Source organism: Asterias amurensis, chromosome 1, assembly GCF_032118995.1.
Source record: "Asterias amurensis chromosome 1, ASM3211899v1".
NCBI lineage: Eukaryota > Metazoa > Echinodermata > Asteroidea > Forcipulatida > Asteriidae > Asterias > Asterias amurensis.
In genome coordinates this window covers 33,265,029-33,279,490 of record NC_092648.1, presented here as the reverse complement: position 1 = coordinate 33,279,490, position 14,462 = coordinate 33,265,029, and the positions used below count along the sequence as shown (strand labels likewise).

At 37.6% G+C, this 14,462-nt stretch overlaps 1 protein-coding gene across 1 annotated transcript; it reads right to left on the bottom strand.

The window, feature by feature from the left end:
- Positions 1-11: 11 nt before the first annotated feature.
- LOC139937507 (dnaJ homolog subfamily C member 17-like) lies at positions 12-13,413 on the bottom strand. The gene is made up of 10 exons (XM_071932672.1): positions 13,308-13,413; positions 11,813-11,882; positions 10,714-10,772; positions 9,745-9,832; positions 7,586-7,662; positions 6,973-7,072; positions 6,067-6,164; positions 4,404-4,484; positions 3,307-3,423; positions 12-2,871 (listed from the first exon to the last, which is right to left on the bottom strand). Exons 1-10 carry the CDS (start codon positions 13,383-13,385, stop codon positions 2,467-2,469), a joined length of 1,173 nt encoding a protein of 390 aa, XP_071788773.1. The 5' UTR covers positions 13,386-13,413; the 3' UTR covers positions 12-2,466.
- Positions 13,414-14,462: the final 1,049 nt, after the last annotated feature.

Sequence of the window (14,462 nt, the reverse complement as noted above, 5' to 3'; positions counted from 1 at the left end):
GTCACGGGAGATAGACAAAGTCCGTTGTCAGCAGTAACAGACATGCGCAGCTGGAACTCCGAAGTGGCTTATTACCATTAGAAACCAAGTTTAACAACATTTAATGACTGGACTTGGTTTAGTCTTTTTTTTATAGGCCAAAGGATAAGTGGCTTTAATTTTGAAATCTTAAGATACCTATACACTAAATTCACATATGTGTACTAAAGAAATTCATGCTCTGTTCACTGTAAGATGAGCACAGATTTGTTATTTAATATTACCCTGTCCGTATTAATGGCCTCGACGGGGAAATGTCAAACAGTTGTATTTTTCATCATCATTGTAGCCTCTGCCGTTGCAGAAGTTTACTGGTTCGGACACGGCTTGTGACCAGGGTTCTCCCCAGGATATCAAAATTGCGTGGGTATTCTGGCCACAAATAGTGGTAGTTTGGCCAAAGCAAGCTGAATTGAAACAAGGTCTTTGGATTTTTTTTTACTTGGTGTTTATCTTGGTTTTAAATGCTCTTATGTGCATTTGTTTGTAAAGTCAAAATTTGTGCATGTCGGCACGCAATTAAAACAAAATATTTGCTTCAATGGATGGTCAGCAATGAAGCAGGTTTTCAAGTAAGTTTGTGGCAGCCCTATGGAAACATCTTGTGAATCGCTTTAGACATGAGAAACGCTAGCGCGGAACAACTTTTGATCAGCGTACTCTTACCAAACTCTCAAGAGTAATGCTGATCCAAGTGTTCCGCTAGCCAACCAGTGCTCAATTTCAGAGAGAGCTGCAAATCAACCTTTATTGCTAAGCAAAGTGTGATGTTATAGAAAGAATCACCATGGCAATTATTGACAACTCATCATAATTCAAATCTGAGTGATTTGTGACATCAAGCTCAGAACTCCATAGTTATCCACAAACTTAACTTGTATTTTCAACTTTTTGGGTGGTAACTTTTGTTATCATTTTAAGTCCATTGAGTTTGTGCTCATTTTGTGTTAAATTTTCTACTCTAAATCGTTGAAATCTTCTGATATTTTTATTTTAAGAAGTTTCATAATAAATTTGATTATTTATTCATAAACAATGGTGTTCTTATTTGAATAATTTTTTGTTTAAGCTTTAGGAAAGATGAAGTGAAATGAGGAAAGATTTAGGAAAATATTAATAAGAATAGTTTTTTATATACTGCTTCATACACCTGAAGGGCGCCTCAAAGCGCTTCCAACATTATTACCCCTATTATTTAATTCGTTCCTTAAACCATCTCAGCTCCCTGGGGAGTATACAGCCTAAGCTGTTAAATATGTAGCACACTAAGCTAAATCAATCACAAGAACCATCTCTGCCCTCACAGGTAGCCATTTAACCCCGAGTGGAGAAAAGCAATTATAGTTTCTTGCAAGTGTCTTGCTCAGGGACACAAGTGTCGCGACCGGAACTTGAACCCACACTCTGCTGAACTGAAACACAAGAGCTTGAGTTTGGTTCTCTTATCCGCTCGGCCACGACATCCCAAAGATGAATTGAATGAAGAAAAGATGAATTGAATCAAGGAAAGGTTTAGGAAAGATGATTTGAATTGATGCACTACAGCCATACCATTGGTGATTGCCACTTGAGCAGTGCAAACCTTTTCCCTGGCAATAGTGCAACCGCCCTTGGACAAGGCTAAGAATTGATAAGAAACTCCATTTTATGCCTTCAACGGCTGGTACTTCCTTAGTGAAACAAGATTAAAAGCAAAAAGTTACAGTATTGAAAATGAAGTGGCTCGCCTAAGCTGGAAAGGTTTGATCAAAAAGTCTAACATCTAAACTCATACATCAAGCCAGATTCTTGCAGGAGTGCATGTTCCATACACAAATACAGCAAACATATTGAACACAAATCTCTTTCAATTATTTTAGACTTTATTTTTGATCTCCAAACAACATGGCCGTTCATCCAAGATAAAAACAAAAGCAATTAGGCACCGAGTACCAACTTCATCTATGGCCGCAGCATTAGAAAACGGAAACCAATCCTCAGAAATCTGAGAAACGATTAATGCTTGAATCCTTTCTCAGATTTAAATATTTTTGTGGGAACAAGTTATCCAAACCTTTTTTTCTTCATGGTGAATCCTTTCACAAAACAGTTTATACTATCAATAGCTGCAGTGCTCACAAAGGAAGATTTATAGTAATTAATTTATGGAGTACTTGCCAATCTGTGACCCAACCTTGGGCCTGTATGCTTCGTTTTTGAAAGGGTAAGGGCACCAAGGCATTTTTCTCCTCCGTTAAGGGCACCCTATGAGGAAATTGTAAATTTTTACTGGAGCATTTCAAGGGCACCAAGGCCACCAAGGTCAAGGCAATGACCAGGGGGCATGAAGGTAATCACCTTCAAAGGCTTCGTGGAGTACCAGGCCTGTAACCTTTAAAGCATAACCAACGCCTTAAGACACTACTTATTTCCCTCCCTATGGATTAGCTATGAGTCCTGAGCATCTTCTTTTGCCATCTGCTCTATAAGTCTTTGCCTTTCCTGGGCTTGCCTCATTCTCATCAACACTAAACTTTCATAGTCCTTTGCTTCACCTCCAGTTGATGGCAGAGTTCTAAAACTACCGTTGGATTGACCAAGGTTCTTCTCTGTTCGTTCAGAGCTCACTGGAGAACTAACAGATGGTGCCGATTCCTCAGAGAGTTTTGTCTTTGTTTCAGGAGTCAACTCCGAATCTTTGGAGTTACTTATGATGCTCTCGGACCCATCTGGAGAAGTTCTTGCAATGTCAGAGTTTGGTTTAACTTTCGATGTCTTCTTTAGTTGTTGTGCATTCCTCATCTTCTCCAAGACCAAGGATTCAAAGTCCGATTCGGTGGCGTTTACAGATTGCTGAAAGAGAAAGATCGATGAGGGTCACTTGGGGAACGGGCCCAAAAGTCAGGCATGTTCTAGGTGTGAAAGAACATTCCAGTAAACAACATGCCCACAATCCAGTTACATGTACTTCCTTAATCAGAGAAATATTATGAATACATTTAACATAAAAGGAAACAGTTTCCACAATCAGGGACATAATGAGTAGAACATCGCTTCTGTTTTTTTCATTTTGGTTTTTAAGATTTAAAGGAATACATATTTAAGATTTGAAGGAATACATAAGTAGAAAATGTATATTGATCAAAAAGGGCTTACACGGTTGAGGCTTTTATAGACTTTTTAGCCTAGTTAATAACAGTTGTGCAGATTTTTTCTGACGACAAAAAAGGAGGGAATATAATAAAAGTGGGAGGAACATTATGCATGGATTTAGAAGAACGTCTTTACCTGTGTTATTGAATCTCCTAATCCTTGTGAAGCTCTTGATACAGTCGGCTGACCAGACAACCATGATAGCTGCAGTGGGTTACTACTTAGCCCTATCTCATTCCTTACTGCAAGTTCCTATGAATGCACAAACAGTAGTATTTAATTTATTTCAAAACAATGGCAGAGACCAGTTTAAAACTGCATGTATCAACAAAGTTGGTTTCCGAAAGTTAACAAGTGTATCAAATTGTACACACCCAATCCTGTTCGCAAGTTTGATATTACTGACTCACTGTAAGCTAAGTTAACTTCACACAACCTGGCACCACTGATTACCTAGACTTGTGGACAAGTCGTTAATGGTCTGCCGCGGTGAGATAGTCGAGTTGCCGCGGTGCTCTCGCAAGATCACCGAGTCCCGAGAGCAGTAAATCGCGGGGTGATTTGGAACGCTATCACCGCGACAGACATTTAACAACTTTTGCACAAGGCTACTGATTACCAGAAGCCCATGGGATTGGCATCGAGCTATTTTTTCCTGATTTATGCAAGAAAAGTTAAATAATTGGACTTGGCTTATACATATGATCTTCAAAGAGTGTGGTCTTCTCGTAACTCATAGTTTCTGACATAAGAAATGAATTCCCTGTGGCTGTATACTTCCTAGGGAGCTTAGAAAGATTAACAATGAATGTTTTGGCCAAATGACCAATTCACAGCCCATTGATACGCTATTGTAGAATGCACTATATAAGAACTAGTAATTACAATTCATATTATAATAAATAGATTTATAGTAAAAAATTACACACAAACATAATATGGCAGCTTCGGTGCCAAAATTAACACAAAATGTGGGCGTACAGAACAGGTGTCATGCAATGAATTAACAACAGGATAATGTTGAAAAAGAAAACAAAAGTGTCAAATATGATGCAGCTGATATGATGTACTGTCTGTCTTCCAAATGACATAAATTGTTAAGGAATTCAGAATGTATTACGCTGCTAATCCACAAAAGATGATCCATGAGATGACATTTTGTGTATTTGGAGGCACTTGAGGTAATATTTGGATAGTATATCTTCAGGCCAACTGTAAAAGAATACACTTACTGCTGCTTTAGATGTTCCAAATTCTACGACGGCACTTCCATTCTTTCTGCTTGACACAAGGAGGTTGGCTATTGGGCCGTACTGAAAGAGAAACATCAGAGGGAAACTTAGTGGAGCTTGTGTCTTGCCAATGGACAAACCTTGGTGGACTTCGGTTATTTATTTATTTATTTATTTATTTATTTATTTATTTATTTATTTAATTATTGATCAAACCAACAGCGATTACAGGAAAGGATAATACAAAAAAAATATTCATATCGCCTTTAAATTTATGTATGTACATCAATAAAAATAGAAACATATTTGGAAAGAAAATTAAAGCAAACATTACAAATTAAAGAAAATAAAATTGGGAAAAGAAACAAATAAGCATGTACTATCAAGACTTTAAAAATAAACTGTAAATATATACTAAAAGCTTACATTAAATAATAAAAAAACATTAAAAAAACAAAGATAAATAAAGTTTCAAATTTCAAATAAAATTAAATTAACAAAACTGAAAGTGAAAATAACCAAGGCTATAAAAAAATAACAAACTGATTAACAAAAAAATAAAATACAAAATATTAAATGGGCCGACTAAATGGGCACAATTTACGAACTGTGTAAAATCACACATCAGTGACAGACAAACCAGGTTCATTATCCAAATGCAAGAAAAACATTGTAATACATGATCTTTCAATGGAGGTCTTTTGAGACACAAGGTGGCAGCAGACTTACCGGGTAAACTTATTGTTCTCAGTAATGTGTGCATGCTCAGAACTATACCACGCAAACAATTTAAATTTACCTAGTAAGTCTGCAGAACCTAGTGTTCAAAAGTCTCCTATTGGTAATGTTCTCACTTTTTCTGCACTTGTTTTCACTTGTTAAACCTTTAGCTCAGCTAATACAATCATATTTTGACGATTTTGGATAAATATTTCAGCAAAATTAGACATGGTTTTTAGTACAGCTCCTGCGTGCACAATGTGTACTGATCATGTGGAGAAACACTTCCCTATTACGTGATAGTCTCTCTTGGTAAATTGCCTTTGAACACTATTTCAACACATTTTCAAAAAGTTTAACTAACATTGTCCCATCCCTTATTTAAAAAAAAGATTAACTCTTTGAGGTTATTGACTTTAAAGCCATTGGACCCTTCGGTTCAGAAAAAAAAGTAAAAGTTCACAGATTTACAAATAACTTACAGGGTTTACAGAAGGCAATGGTGAAAGACTTCTATTGGAATATTATTCCATGAAATGCTTTACTTTTTGAGAAAACAGCAAAACAATATAAATTCTCGTTAACGAGAATTACTGATTTATTTTAAACACATGTCATGGCACGGCGAAACGCGCGGAAATAAGGGTGGGTTTTTCCGTTGTTTTCTCCCGACTCCGATGACCGATTGAGCCTAAATTTTCACAGGTTTGGTATTTGATATAGAAGTCGTGGTACACAAAGTGTGGGCCTTGGACACTTTTTACCGAAACGGTCCAATGGCTTTAACTTGTCATTTCATAAAATAAACAACATACAACAATCGTCAACTCTTAAGTTGTCAGATGAAGATTTTTTGCTCCCTCTGAAACAATTGGAGACAGATTTTACTTATGTTATATTTTCTAAACAAAAAAACTCTGTCTCACAGTGAACATCAACATACCTTTTGGAAAGCTTTGTATAAGATGTCATAACTATAACCACCATTGGTCTCACCAGTTTTCTTGCTCTTCCATTTGATTTTAAGTCTTGGAGGATCATCTATTCAGACAAAAATATACGACAGAATGCTCAAAAATCTTCAAATGAAAACACAGTACAGTTAAGAAGGCTGATGTATTTGTAAGAAGTACTACAAAAAGCAACTTCTTCTTAATATAGCCAACGATAACTAGGAGCTTTATGAACTTTTACTAAAATTGCCATAATGACTCAATATTAATAAAATTGTCAAGTTATTGATGGTTATTTTTCTTTTAAATTTAATTTCTTGACTTGTCAGGTTATGAATAATTATTAAATTAAATTGTTCAATAAACAATTACATATTGAATATTGCTTATTTATCTATTTTCAAAACGCATGATTGTATCTTACTATTTATGTGTATTCTTTCTGTAGAGGCCAGACCCTGTACAAGCCTAGGCTTTCTGCGTGCGACCTCCCCATACTGTTATTTAGTTCTAGAATTAGTTTTCCATTACATTGTACATGTACAAATTGTATGGAAAATAAACCTGAAACCTGAAACCTAAATCCTCAATCCTTGATTCCAAGTCATCACAAAAGATCCCGCGTCAGACTCCAGTCTGAGTTTACTCAAGCCGGACTTAAGTCTGGAAGGAATTTGAACCAAGCTATGCTGCCGTATAGCCAGGGATCACACCCAAATTATGATACAAACTGGGAAGCGGCAGCCAGGGGATCTCTGTAAGGAATGCACTTTTTTTCAGATATCTATTATTATAAACCAAAAGGGAAACCGACACGGTAAATTTTGTTCCCCGTTACATTTGAAGCTATGTACAAGATGGACGCATTTTGGCAAGAGCATGCAAGCTGTTTTTACCTCCATCCTGCCTTTGACTACTCCCAGTCCTGAGTTGCTCCTTCAGTATTCTCTGCTCCTCAGCCAGGACCCTAGAACCCTCTTCTTGTAACTTCTTGATCTGAAAAAATAAAGTAAAAGAGCCAGTTTTGTCTCAAACATAATAATATGAATGTTTACGGTATCCATCACACAAGATGCTCAATGATCTTTCAAACAATATACTCGGTCTTTAGTATGCTCAGTCTTCTGTAGAAACATGTTGAACCCGGAAGTTTACAATTATTTCAAGTTGAATTTAACTCTCATTGAAATGTCCAATGTAGTCATGCTCCACTTTGTCTTCCAAAGAGATGAAAAGGCAGAGGCTGGCAAGATGACAGCAGACAAAGCCTTGAATAAACACACGGCATCCTCGGCAGTTGTGGTGGTGCCCTGTGCTTTTGCTGTGGTGCCCTCTGCAAAGTTCCGATACGAATGTTCCTTTTCCACCAAAAAGTGCCCCTTAACGTAAAGCCTCAAGGGTAAGCGATCCAAGTGTAAAAGGGCCGTCATTATTTTTCTCCTGGAGTTGCCACCGGGAAATAGAATAGTGTGAAAGGCTATACAATAGGTTGCATCTTAACTGACTTACCACTCGAGCCAACTTCTGTGCAGCATCACTCTGGCTTACTGTTTCTTCTCTGTATGCTGCTTCTCTAGCCTCAAGATCTGTCGAAAGAAGTACATGGCTTGAATCACATCATCTTGAAATGGACGTCATTAATAACAATTATAAAGTCATTTTGATAAAATATATATTGCTAATTAATATCGTCGTTCCGATCTGTTGTATATTGTCTTGCTTATAATACTAACCTATGCTTAGTCCTATGTATCGTTATAAGTTGCATCCCTCTGAAGCCAAGGTCACATAGAGACTTATCTGTCATTAGTAAAATATCTGGACATACCTACTACCGGTACAATCTTTGGCTTAACTGGTTTTGCCCCCATTTCCAAGTCTCCTCTTACTGTTCAATAGACCGATCCATTAAGCTCTGCCCCATTGCGTATTGACCAATCACAACGCAACGAAGGTCCGACAAATAAGGTCCGACATGGGTGCGCGTATCCTGGCGCGCGCGGCAGAGTTGTGCAGAAAGGCATTGGAGAGCCCCATGTGTTCTTGCTCACACGGGCGTTGTGGGCGGAGCCTACTGGATCGGTCTATTGTTAACGTTATTTTCATCCTCTGTTGGAGTGGAAATTTATGTGGCCCCTTATGTAATACTGCAAAGCCTCACATTAAAAATTATAAAACCATGGCAATATAACATTTTAAAATTTACTTTATATTACAGATAGCAGCCAAGTAATTAAACAAAAAATAAACTAAAACGCAGGAAGAAACTATATATAAAGTGCCAAAACAAAGCATTGAAAAGGATAAATTTTCAAATAAAAGTAGTTAGGCCTAAAAAAAAGAGTAGAATTTAAAATGTTGACAATTGTGGAAATACAAGAAGTACACAAAAATAACCAAAACACGTACCACACCAACAGACAATAGCACTAAGTAAGAAACTTGAACAGATGTTTTAAAACACTAGCATTTTAACAATGTTACTTCATAACAATGTATTATTTCAGATTGTAATTGAACAAAATCACAGATTACAAACACTTCATATTCATAAATGTATATGGGTGAAAACCAAAAAGAGCATTCTTTAGGGGTAAAAACTAAAATATCGTCTTTGTCCCTGATGCAAATTTAACACCTATTAAATCGTTTGCAGGACCCGCTGCTAAAACATAGGATTAGACCTGCCTCTAGCCATCGGGCAATCTTGGTGGCCTAGTTTGTATGACACCGCTCTAGAGTTGCAAAGGTCGTGGGTTTGAATCCCACCCAAGTAACATGCCTGTGATTTTTTTCACAGAACTCTGGTAAGTACTGTGTATACAGCGTTAACACACATTGGTGTATTATGGGATTGGGTCATACCAAAAACATGAATATTCCTTATCCCCGATGCAAATTTAACTCTATTAAAACTTCATAATCAAATTTAACACATTTAATAAGGCAAGATTTTCAAAAAAGTTATAAATAGGAAAAACTTATTTTTTTGAGTAAAGGAAATAATGTGAGTAATGTCAGAATATGAAAGGTCGTTACTGACAAAAGCAATTGATCCATTGTTATAAAGGCATGAATCAAGTTGAAATATAAACGGCATTAAAATAAAAACATACAATTGTAAAATGTGCCAATATCCTGCAACGGAGTCAACACAACGCATTCACACATACATTGTGTCTAAAGCTTGAATAAAATAATGAACAATAATACCACAAATAAATCAATTACATTGTTCAAAGGCATTTCTCATGATGAAAACTGATCATTCTGACAAGTCCTCAAAACATTATTGGAAGGCAAGTCCACAAATTTTATTTTGCAAAGATAACTTTATGAAAAAAAATAACTAGCTCAAAAAAAAAAAATTGCATTTCCCAAGGGCTTTTGATTATCGTTGGAGCCCATTTGTGAGAACTGGGCGTGACTCACAGTGGAAATACATCACACTTACGAATGGGAACTTGAGAGAAGACTCAATGAAAATTGAATAGAATGTTAGCATGGGATGGTACCCAAGCCTATATGGACTGTAAAGGGGGTAACCCTGTTTCAGCCTCCTGAGTAGGTGGCAACGGCCCGTGGAAAAACAGTTGAGTTGTAGCCTACAACTTGAAGTGGCCTTTAGGTCTTGTATGTCTAACGACTTGCATTTACTGTTTACTGACCTTCTTTGACTTTCCTTCGTTTACTCTCGAGAGCTCGGTTTCTCAACTCAGTTGCCTTCTTTGCCTTTAAAACTTTGTCATAGGCAGCCTGTGGAAAATGAGGGAAAAACATGAGTTATTAAAACTAGAGAGGCCATCGAGATCCACAAGCATGACACCGTACCCCAAGACATCGGCTTCCACATCAGCGACATCTGGCTCCCCCTTCTCCCGACCAATGGATCTTCTATATCCACGGTCACCCCCTAGGCCCCAACTATTAGACTGCTTTGGGTCATCTATACCCTCAGTCACCTAGGCCCCACACCCTCACTGTCCCCTGTGCTTGTTCCTACTGACACGGTTCAGTGAGCACACACCCCCCCACACAACCCCCAAGGCTCCACAACAGGTTTCACCACGCATCACCGAGTTCACTTCCCGCCTACATTTCCCGCCTTCGTGCATCACCGCTAATCCACCGCCTAGTACTTAAGCAGCATGCAGCATCAGAGTCCAGCATTCTCAAGAAGACAATCAGAGCATACTGATCGAAACGTCGAGTTAACCCAACGGTTCTTTTCAGAACCACCCCAACTCATTTAGAGATTGTTATTACATGGTGTTACCGCAAACTCTTCTATATATTAAAATTAAGCCAGAAAATCAGGTCATTGAAGATAATCCTCCAAAACATTAACTCACTTACAGTCGCTGTGTTTTTCTTTGCAATTTATTTTTATTCTGAAAGCTACTTTAAAGTTTTATTTTCTGTGAAATGTTTCCCTCTGGAATGATGGAAATTTATTGTGAGCAACACCAGACAAAATCTATTTATTGTGAGCAACACCAAACAAAATCTGTTCACATGACCACGAATTGGAGTTCAAACATTGTATTTTTATCACATTATTTCATGTTTTAGCAATGGGGAACTTTTGAGAGGCGGCGGCGGTGGCGGCGGCGGCGAGTTCTGTAAAAGAAACTTACTCTTGCTTCAGAATCTGTGAGGATTTGTAGAGCATTAGAGAGCTCCTCCCACTGCTTGGCTGTTGAGAGAATTGAGAAAACATTAAGCGATCAATGTGAGGTTTAGATGCCTTCGAAACACTTCGGAAAAAGTGTGTCAAATTTGTGCATATTTTTGAACATTAGGGCACCAAAAATTCCTTATGACAATAAATACACACTATGTGCAATTTATGATTGAATTAAAAAATGAGGTGCTCCGCCTCAAAACAGGGATTCCGTGCAATGCCCAGGAGGATGTCTTGAAATAATGCCAAAGAACAAAGGTTTATTAAAAATGGTTTTAGACAGTTTTAACCTTAAGTTCCAATGATCCCTTATTGCCCTCCCTTCCAAGGTCAATGTGAACAATATTATTCATGGTTTATTTATTAAAACACTGCAATACAGCGACTAAAAAGCCGAAATGCAGTTTGCAAAATAGTCATTAAAAGCATTACTATTATGTTTATAAAAAATTTTTTTTTTAAATATATATTTATATTAGGTTACGTAAGAATATATTTAGGGCTCAGGGACTGTTTTCAGCTAGAAATGTTTGCATAGCAAAATATTTAGACTGAACTTGTTTCGTACACACTGAATGCTATTAAAGACACAGGACACTTGTTGTATCTTAACAAACATGTATGCATAAGAAACCAAAACCTGTGCAAATTTGAGCTCAATCGGTCAACGAAGTTGCGAGATAATAATGAAAGAAAAAACACCCTGTCACAAACAGTTGTGTGCTTGCCTTTCAGATGCTTGGTTTTAGACAGTCCTCAATAGCTAAATCTGAGGTATCAAAATCAAATTCATGGAAAATAACTTCTTTCTTGAAAACTACGTCACTTCATAGGGGGCTGTTTCTCACAATATTTAATATTACCAACAACTCCCAATTACTCATGACCGAGTAATTTTTTGTGCTAATAATTATTTTGAGTAATTGCCAACTTGCTTGGTGATCTTTGAGTACCAACTGATGCACTTCGCATTGCATTTTGCTCTGCATGCTTTACAAGGGAAATCATTAGGCCCAACTATTTTTTATATTCACAGATTTGTTTAACTTTACCTGCTGCAGGGTTGTCTGGATTTTTGTCCGGATGGCACGTTAGGGCTTTCTTCCTGTAAGCTTTCTTGATCTGTTGTGGAAAAATGTTTGGATAGAGGTGATGAAACAGATCCTTACTTCACTTATTAAAAAAGCTGGTATCACATGACATGTACATTAGTTCATACCTGTGTTATAACTCAAAGTGCATGAGATTCAAAATGAAAAAGTGATTGGGAGCAATATTTCAAGGTGGCCTTTTTTTTAAAACTTTCTTGAGGGCAATTTTTTAACTGAAGTTGACAAACTTGCTTGAGGGCAATTTTTGAACTGAAGTTTGCCTACACAAATAAAAAAATTGTGCAGCTGGGACTAGTAAGTGACACGAACCGCTCGGTCTGCCTAAACAATTCACTGTCTTTTTTATCATCGCGTCTGTCTTTGGGGAGCTTTTTAAGTTAAATTTATGGTTTTGTTTGCCCTCAAAATATTCTAAATTAGACTGATTTGAGAGTCTGCCCAATTGTGACCTGGGGTGGGGGGGGGGGGGTTGTTGACTTCCAACTTGAGGTATTTTGAATGACATAGCCTACATGTTTGCAGAGAGGACTCGAATTAGTACTGCTACTAAAAAGGAAGGATAACTTTCCGTATGGCGCCACCACCTTTTCACTCATTTTTTGGATAACTTTCCCTATGGCGCCACCACTTTTTCACTCATTTTTACAAAAAGGGATATATCAATCAGGTTAATTAGATACTATATTATTTTATTTCGAATGAAAAAGTGGTGGCGCCATATGGAAACTTTTCCCATTTTTACAAACAGGGATAGGGCCTATGCCATTTAGGTAAATTAGATACATTATTTCATATCGAACGAAAAAGGGATAACTTTCCGTATGGCGCCACCACTTTTTCACTCATTTTTACAAAAAGGGATATATCAATCAGGTAAATTGGATACTATATTATTTTATTTCGAATGAAAAAGTGGTTGCGCCATACGGAAACTTTTCCCGAAAAAGTGGTGGCACCATACGGAAACTTTTCCAAAGGGAAATCTTTGAAGATTGATGATTGGACAATTAGAAAATAATAGTCATTGTAGTACCGCTGTGGGGGGGGGGGGTGTTTAGATTGGATGGAGGGAGAATAAATCGACAGGCCTCTGGACTTACTTTCCAATTAATATCAATCTGAGCAGACAATGATAGAATGATGATGGGGAAACCCTGTTTTTAAATATTCTCAAAGTCTATGAGGAAAAGAAAATTTTGCGCAAATTTTCAAATCATGCAAGGAAACAAGCAACGTAAGAAAATGCCAGCTTGCGCGAACTTCAAAAGAGTCCGTCTCCAAAGATTGCGCGCAAAACATATCCACTCGGTCTACTACAGAGTCCAGTCCGAGATTCGAACCGGAGTCCACAGAGTCGGGAGGTGAATGGCAGGGACGAAACCACTGAGCCGATACAATGCCGATTCAATCCATTGAAACATATCAGTTTACTTACCTCGACTGGTGTAGCCTCTGGAAGGACACCGAGTATTTCATACAGATCCGTTTCACTTGCTGGAATGGGGGGCGCCATGTTTTATTTTCAATGTGGAAAGGCGCCCTCTAGTGCTAAAAAACAACAACAGCGAGATAAAGTGGCCCTTCTCGACACCGCAACCGCAAGCTGGAGTATCAGCATGGAGGAATAAATTATTCCTCAATAGTATCAGACTAGGGTTCGTCGATCTGAAAACGTTCGTTTCCCCAAAGGCGTAGGCTAGATTTTGAAAAGGTCAAAAATATGTTTAAATTGGAAAACAAAACAAACACGTGTTACACAAACTTGCAAATTTTGTTGAGGAACTTTTGTCCAATTATCCGAGGGAAATTATACCCAGATCCACCCTTTCATGTTATAGTTTATACGCAACTCTTTAGTTATAGTTTTTATATACTAATTTTGGTTTTACACCGATGTGCGTTAGCGCTGTACTCAGATTACTTACCCGACAAAAATGTGAAAAAATCACAGACATAATGTTCCCCATGATTATGTGCTAAGATATTTTAACATCTTTCAACTGTTCAGAGAGTTTTTTTTTTTGCTTTTGTGATGTGAAAAAAAACATGGAGGTGAAGCTTTGAGAGGATTTTTACTAATCAAGGCTATACCCAACAATACCTCTGTGTTTAAAAGAATAAGGAGGTCCGGGAATGCCACACCCAATTGCGATTCTTCTCATAGTTAGATTGGGTCTATAGTGTTAAACATCTCGGCATATTGATATTAATATTGATAAAACATGGATAAACCTAAAAATATTGAGCCAAAGTGATTGAGCTAACGGACCCATGATATCATTCAAGAAACGCAACCAAGAACCGCCAACTGAAGAATTTGCAGCTGATATTAGGAAACTTTACGCAACTGTTCAGTGCGCCAAACGTTGGGCAATACTGGACCGTTACGCATGTTGCGTAAAGTTTCGTGAAACCGGCTGCTTGAACTATTGTTTGACCCCCGATGGAGAACTCTTCCAAACAAGGCCCCGTATGGATATGCCTCAACCAAGACAGTTGAGGTACAGAGTGGACTATGGCATTATGATTTATTTGGGTGTTGTCTGCATTCGGAACCAAACAGTATAACATTTTCTTATGTTTACCACAC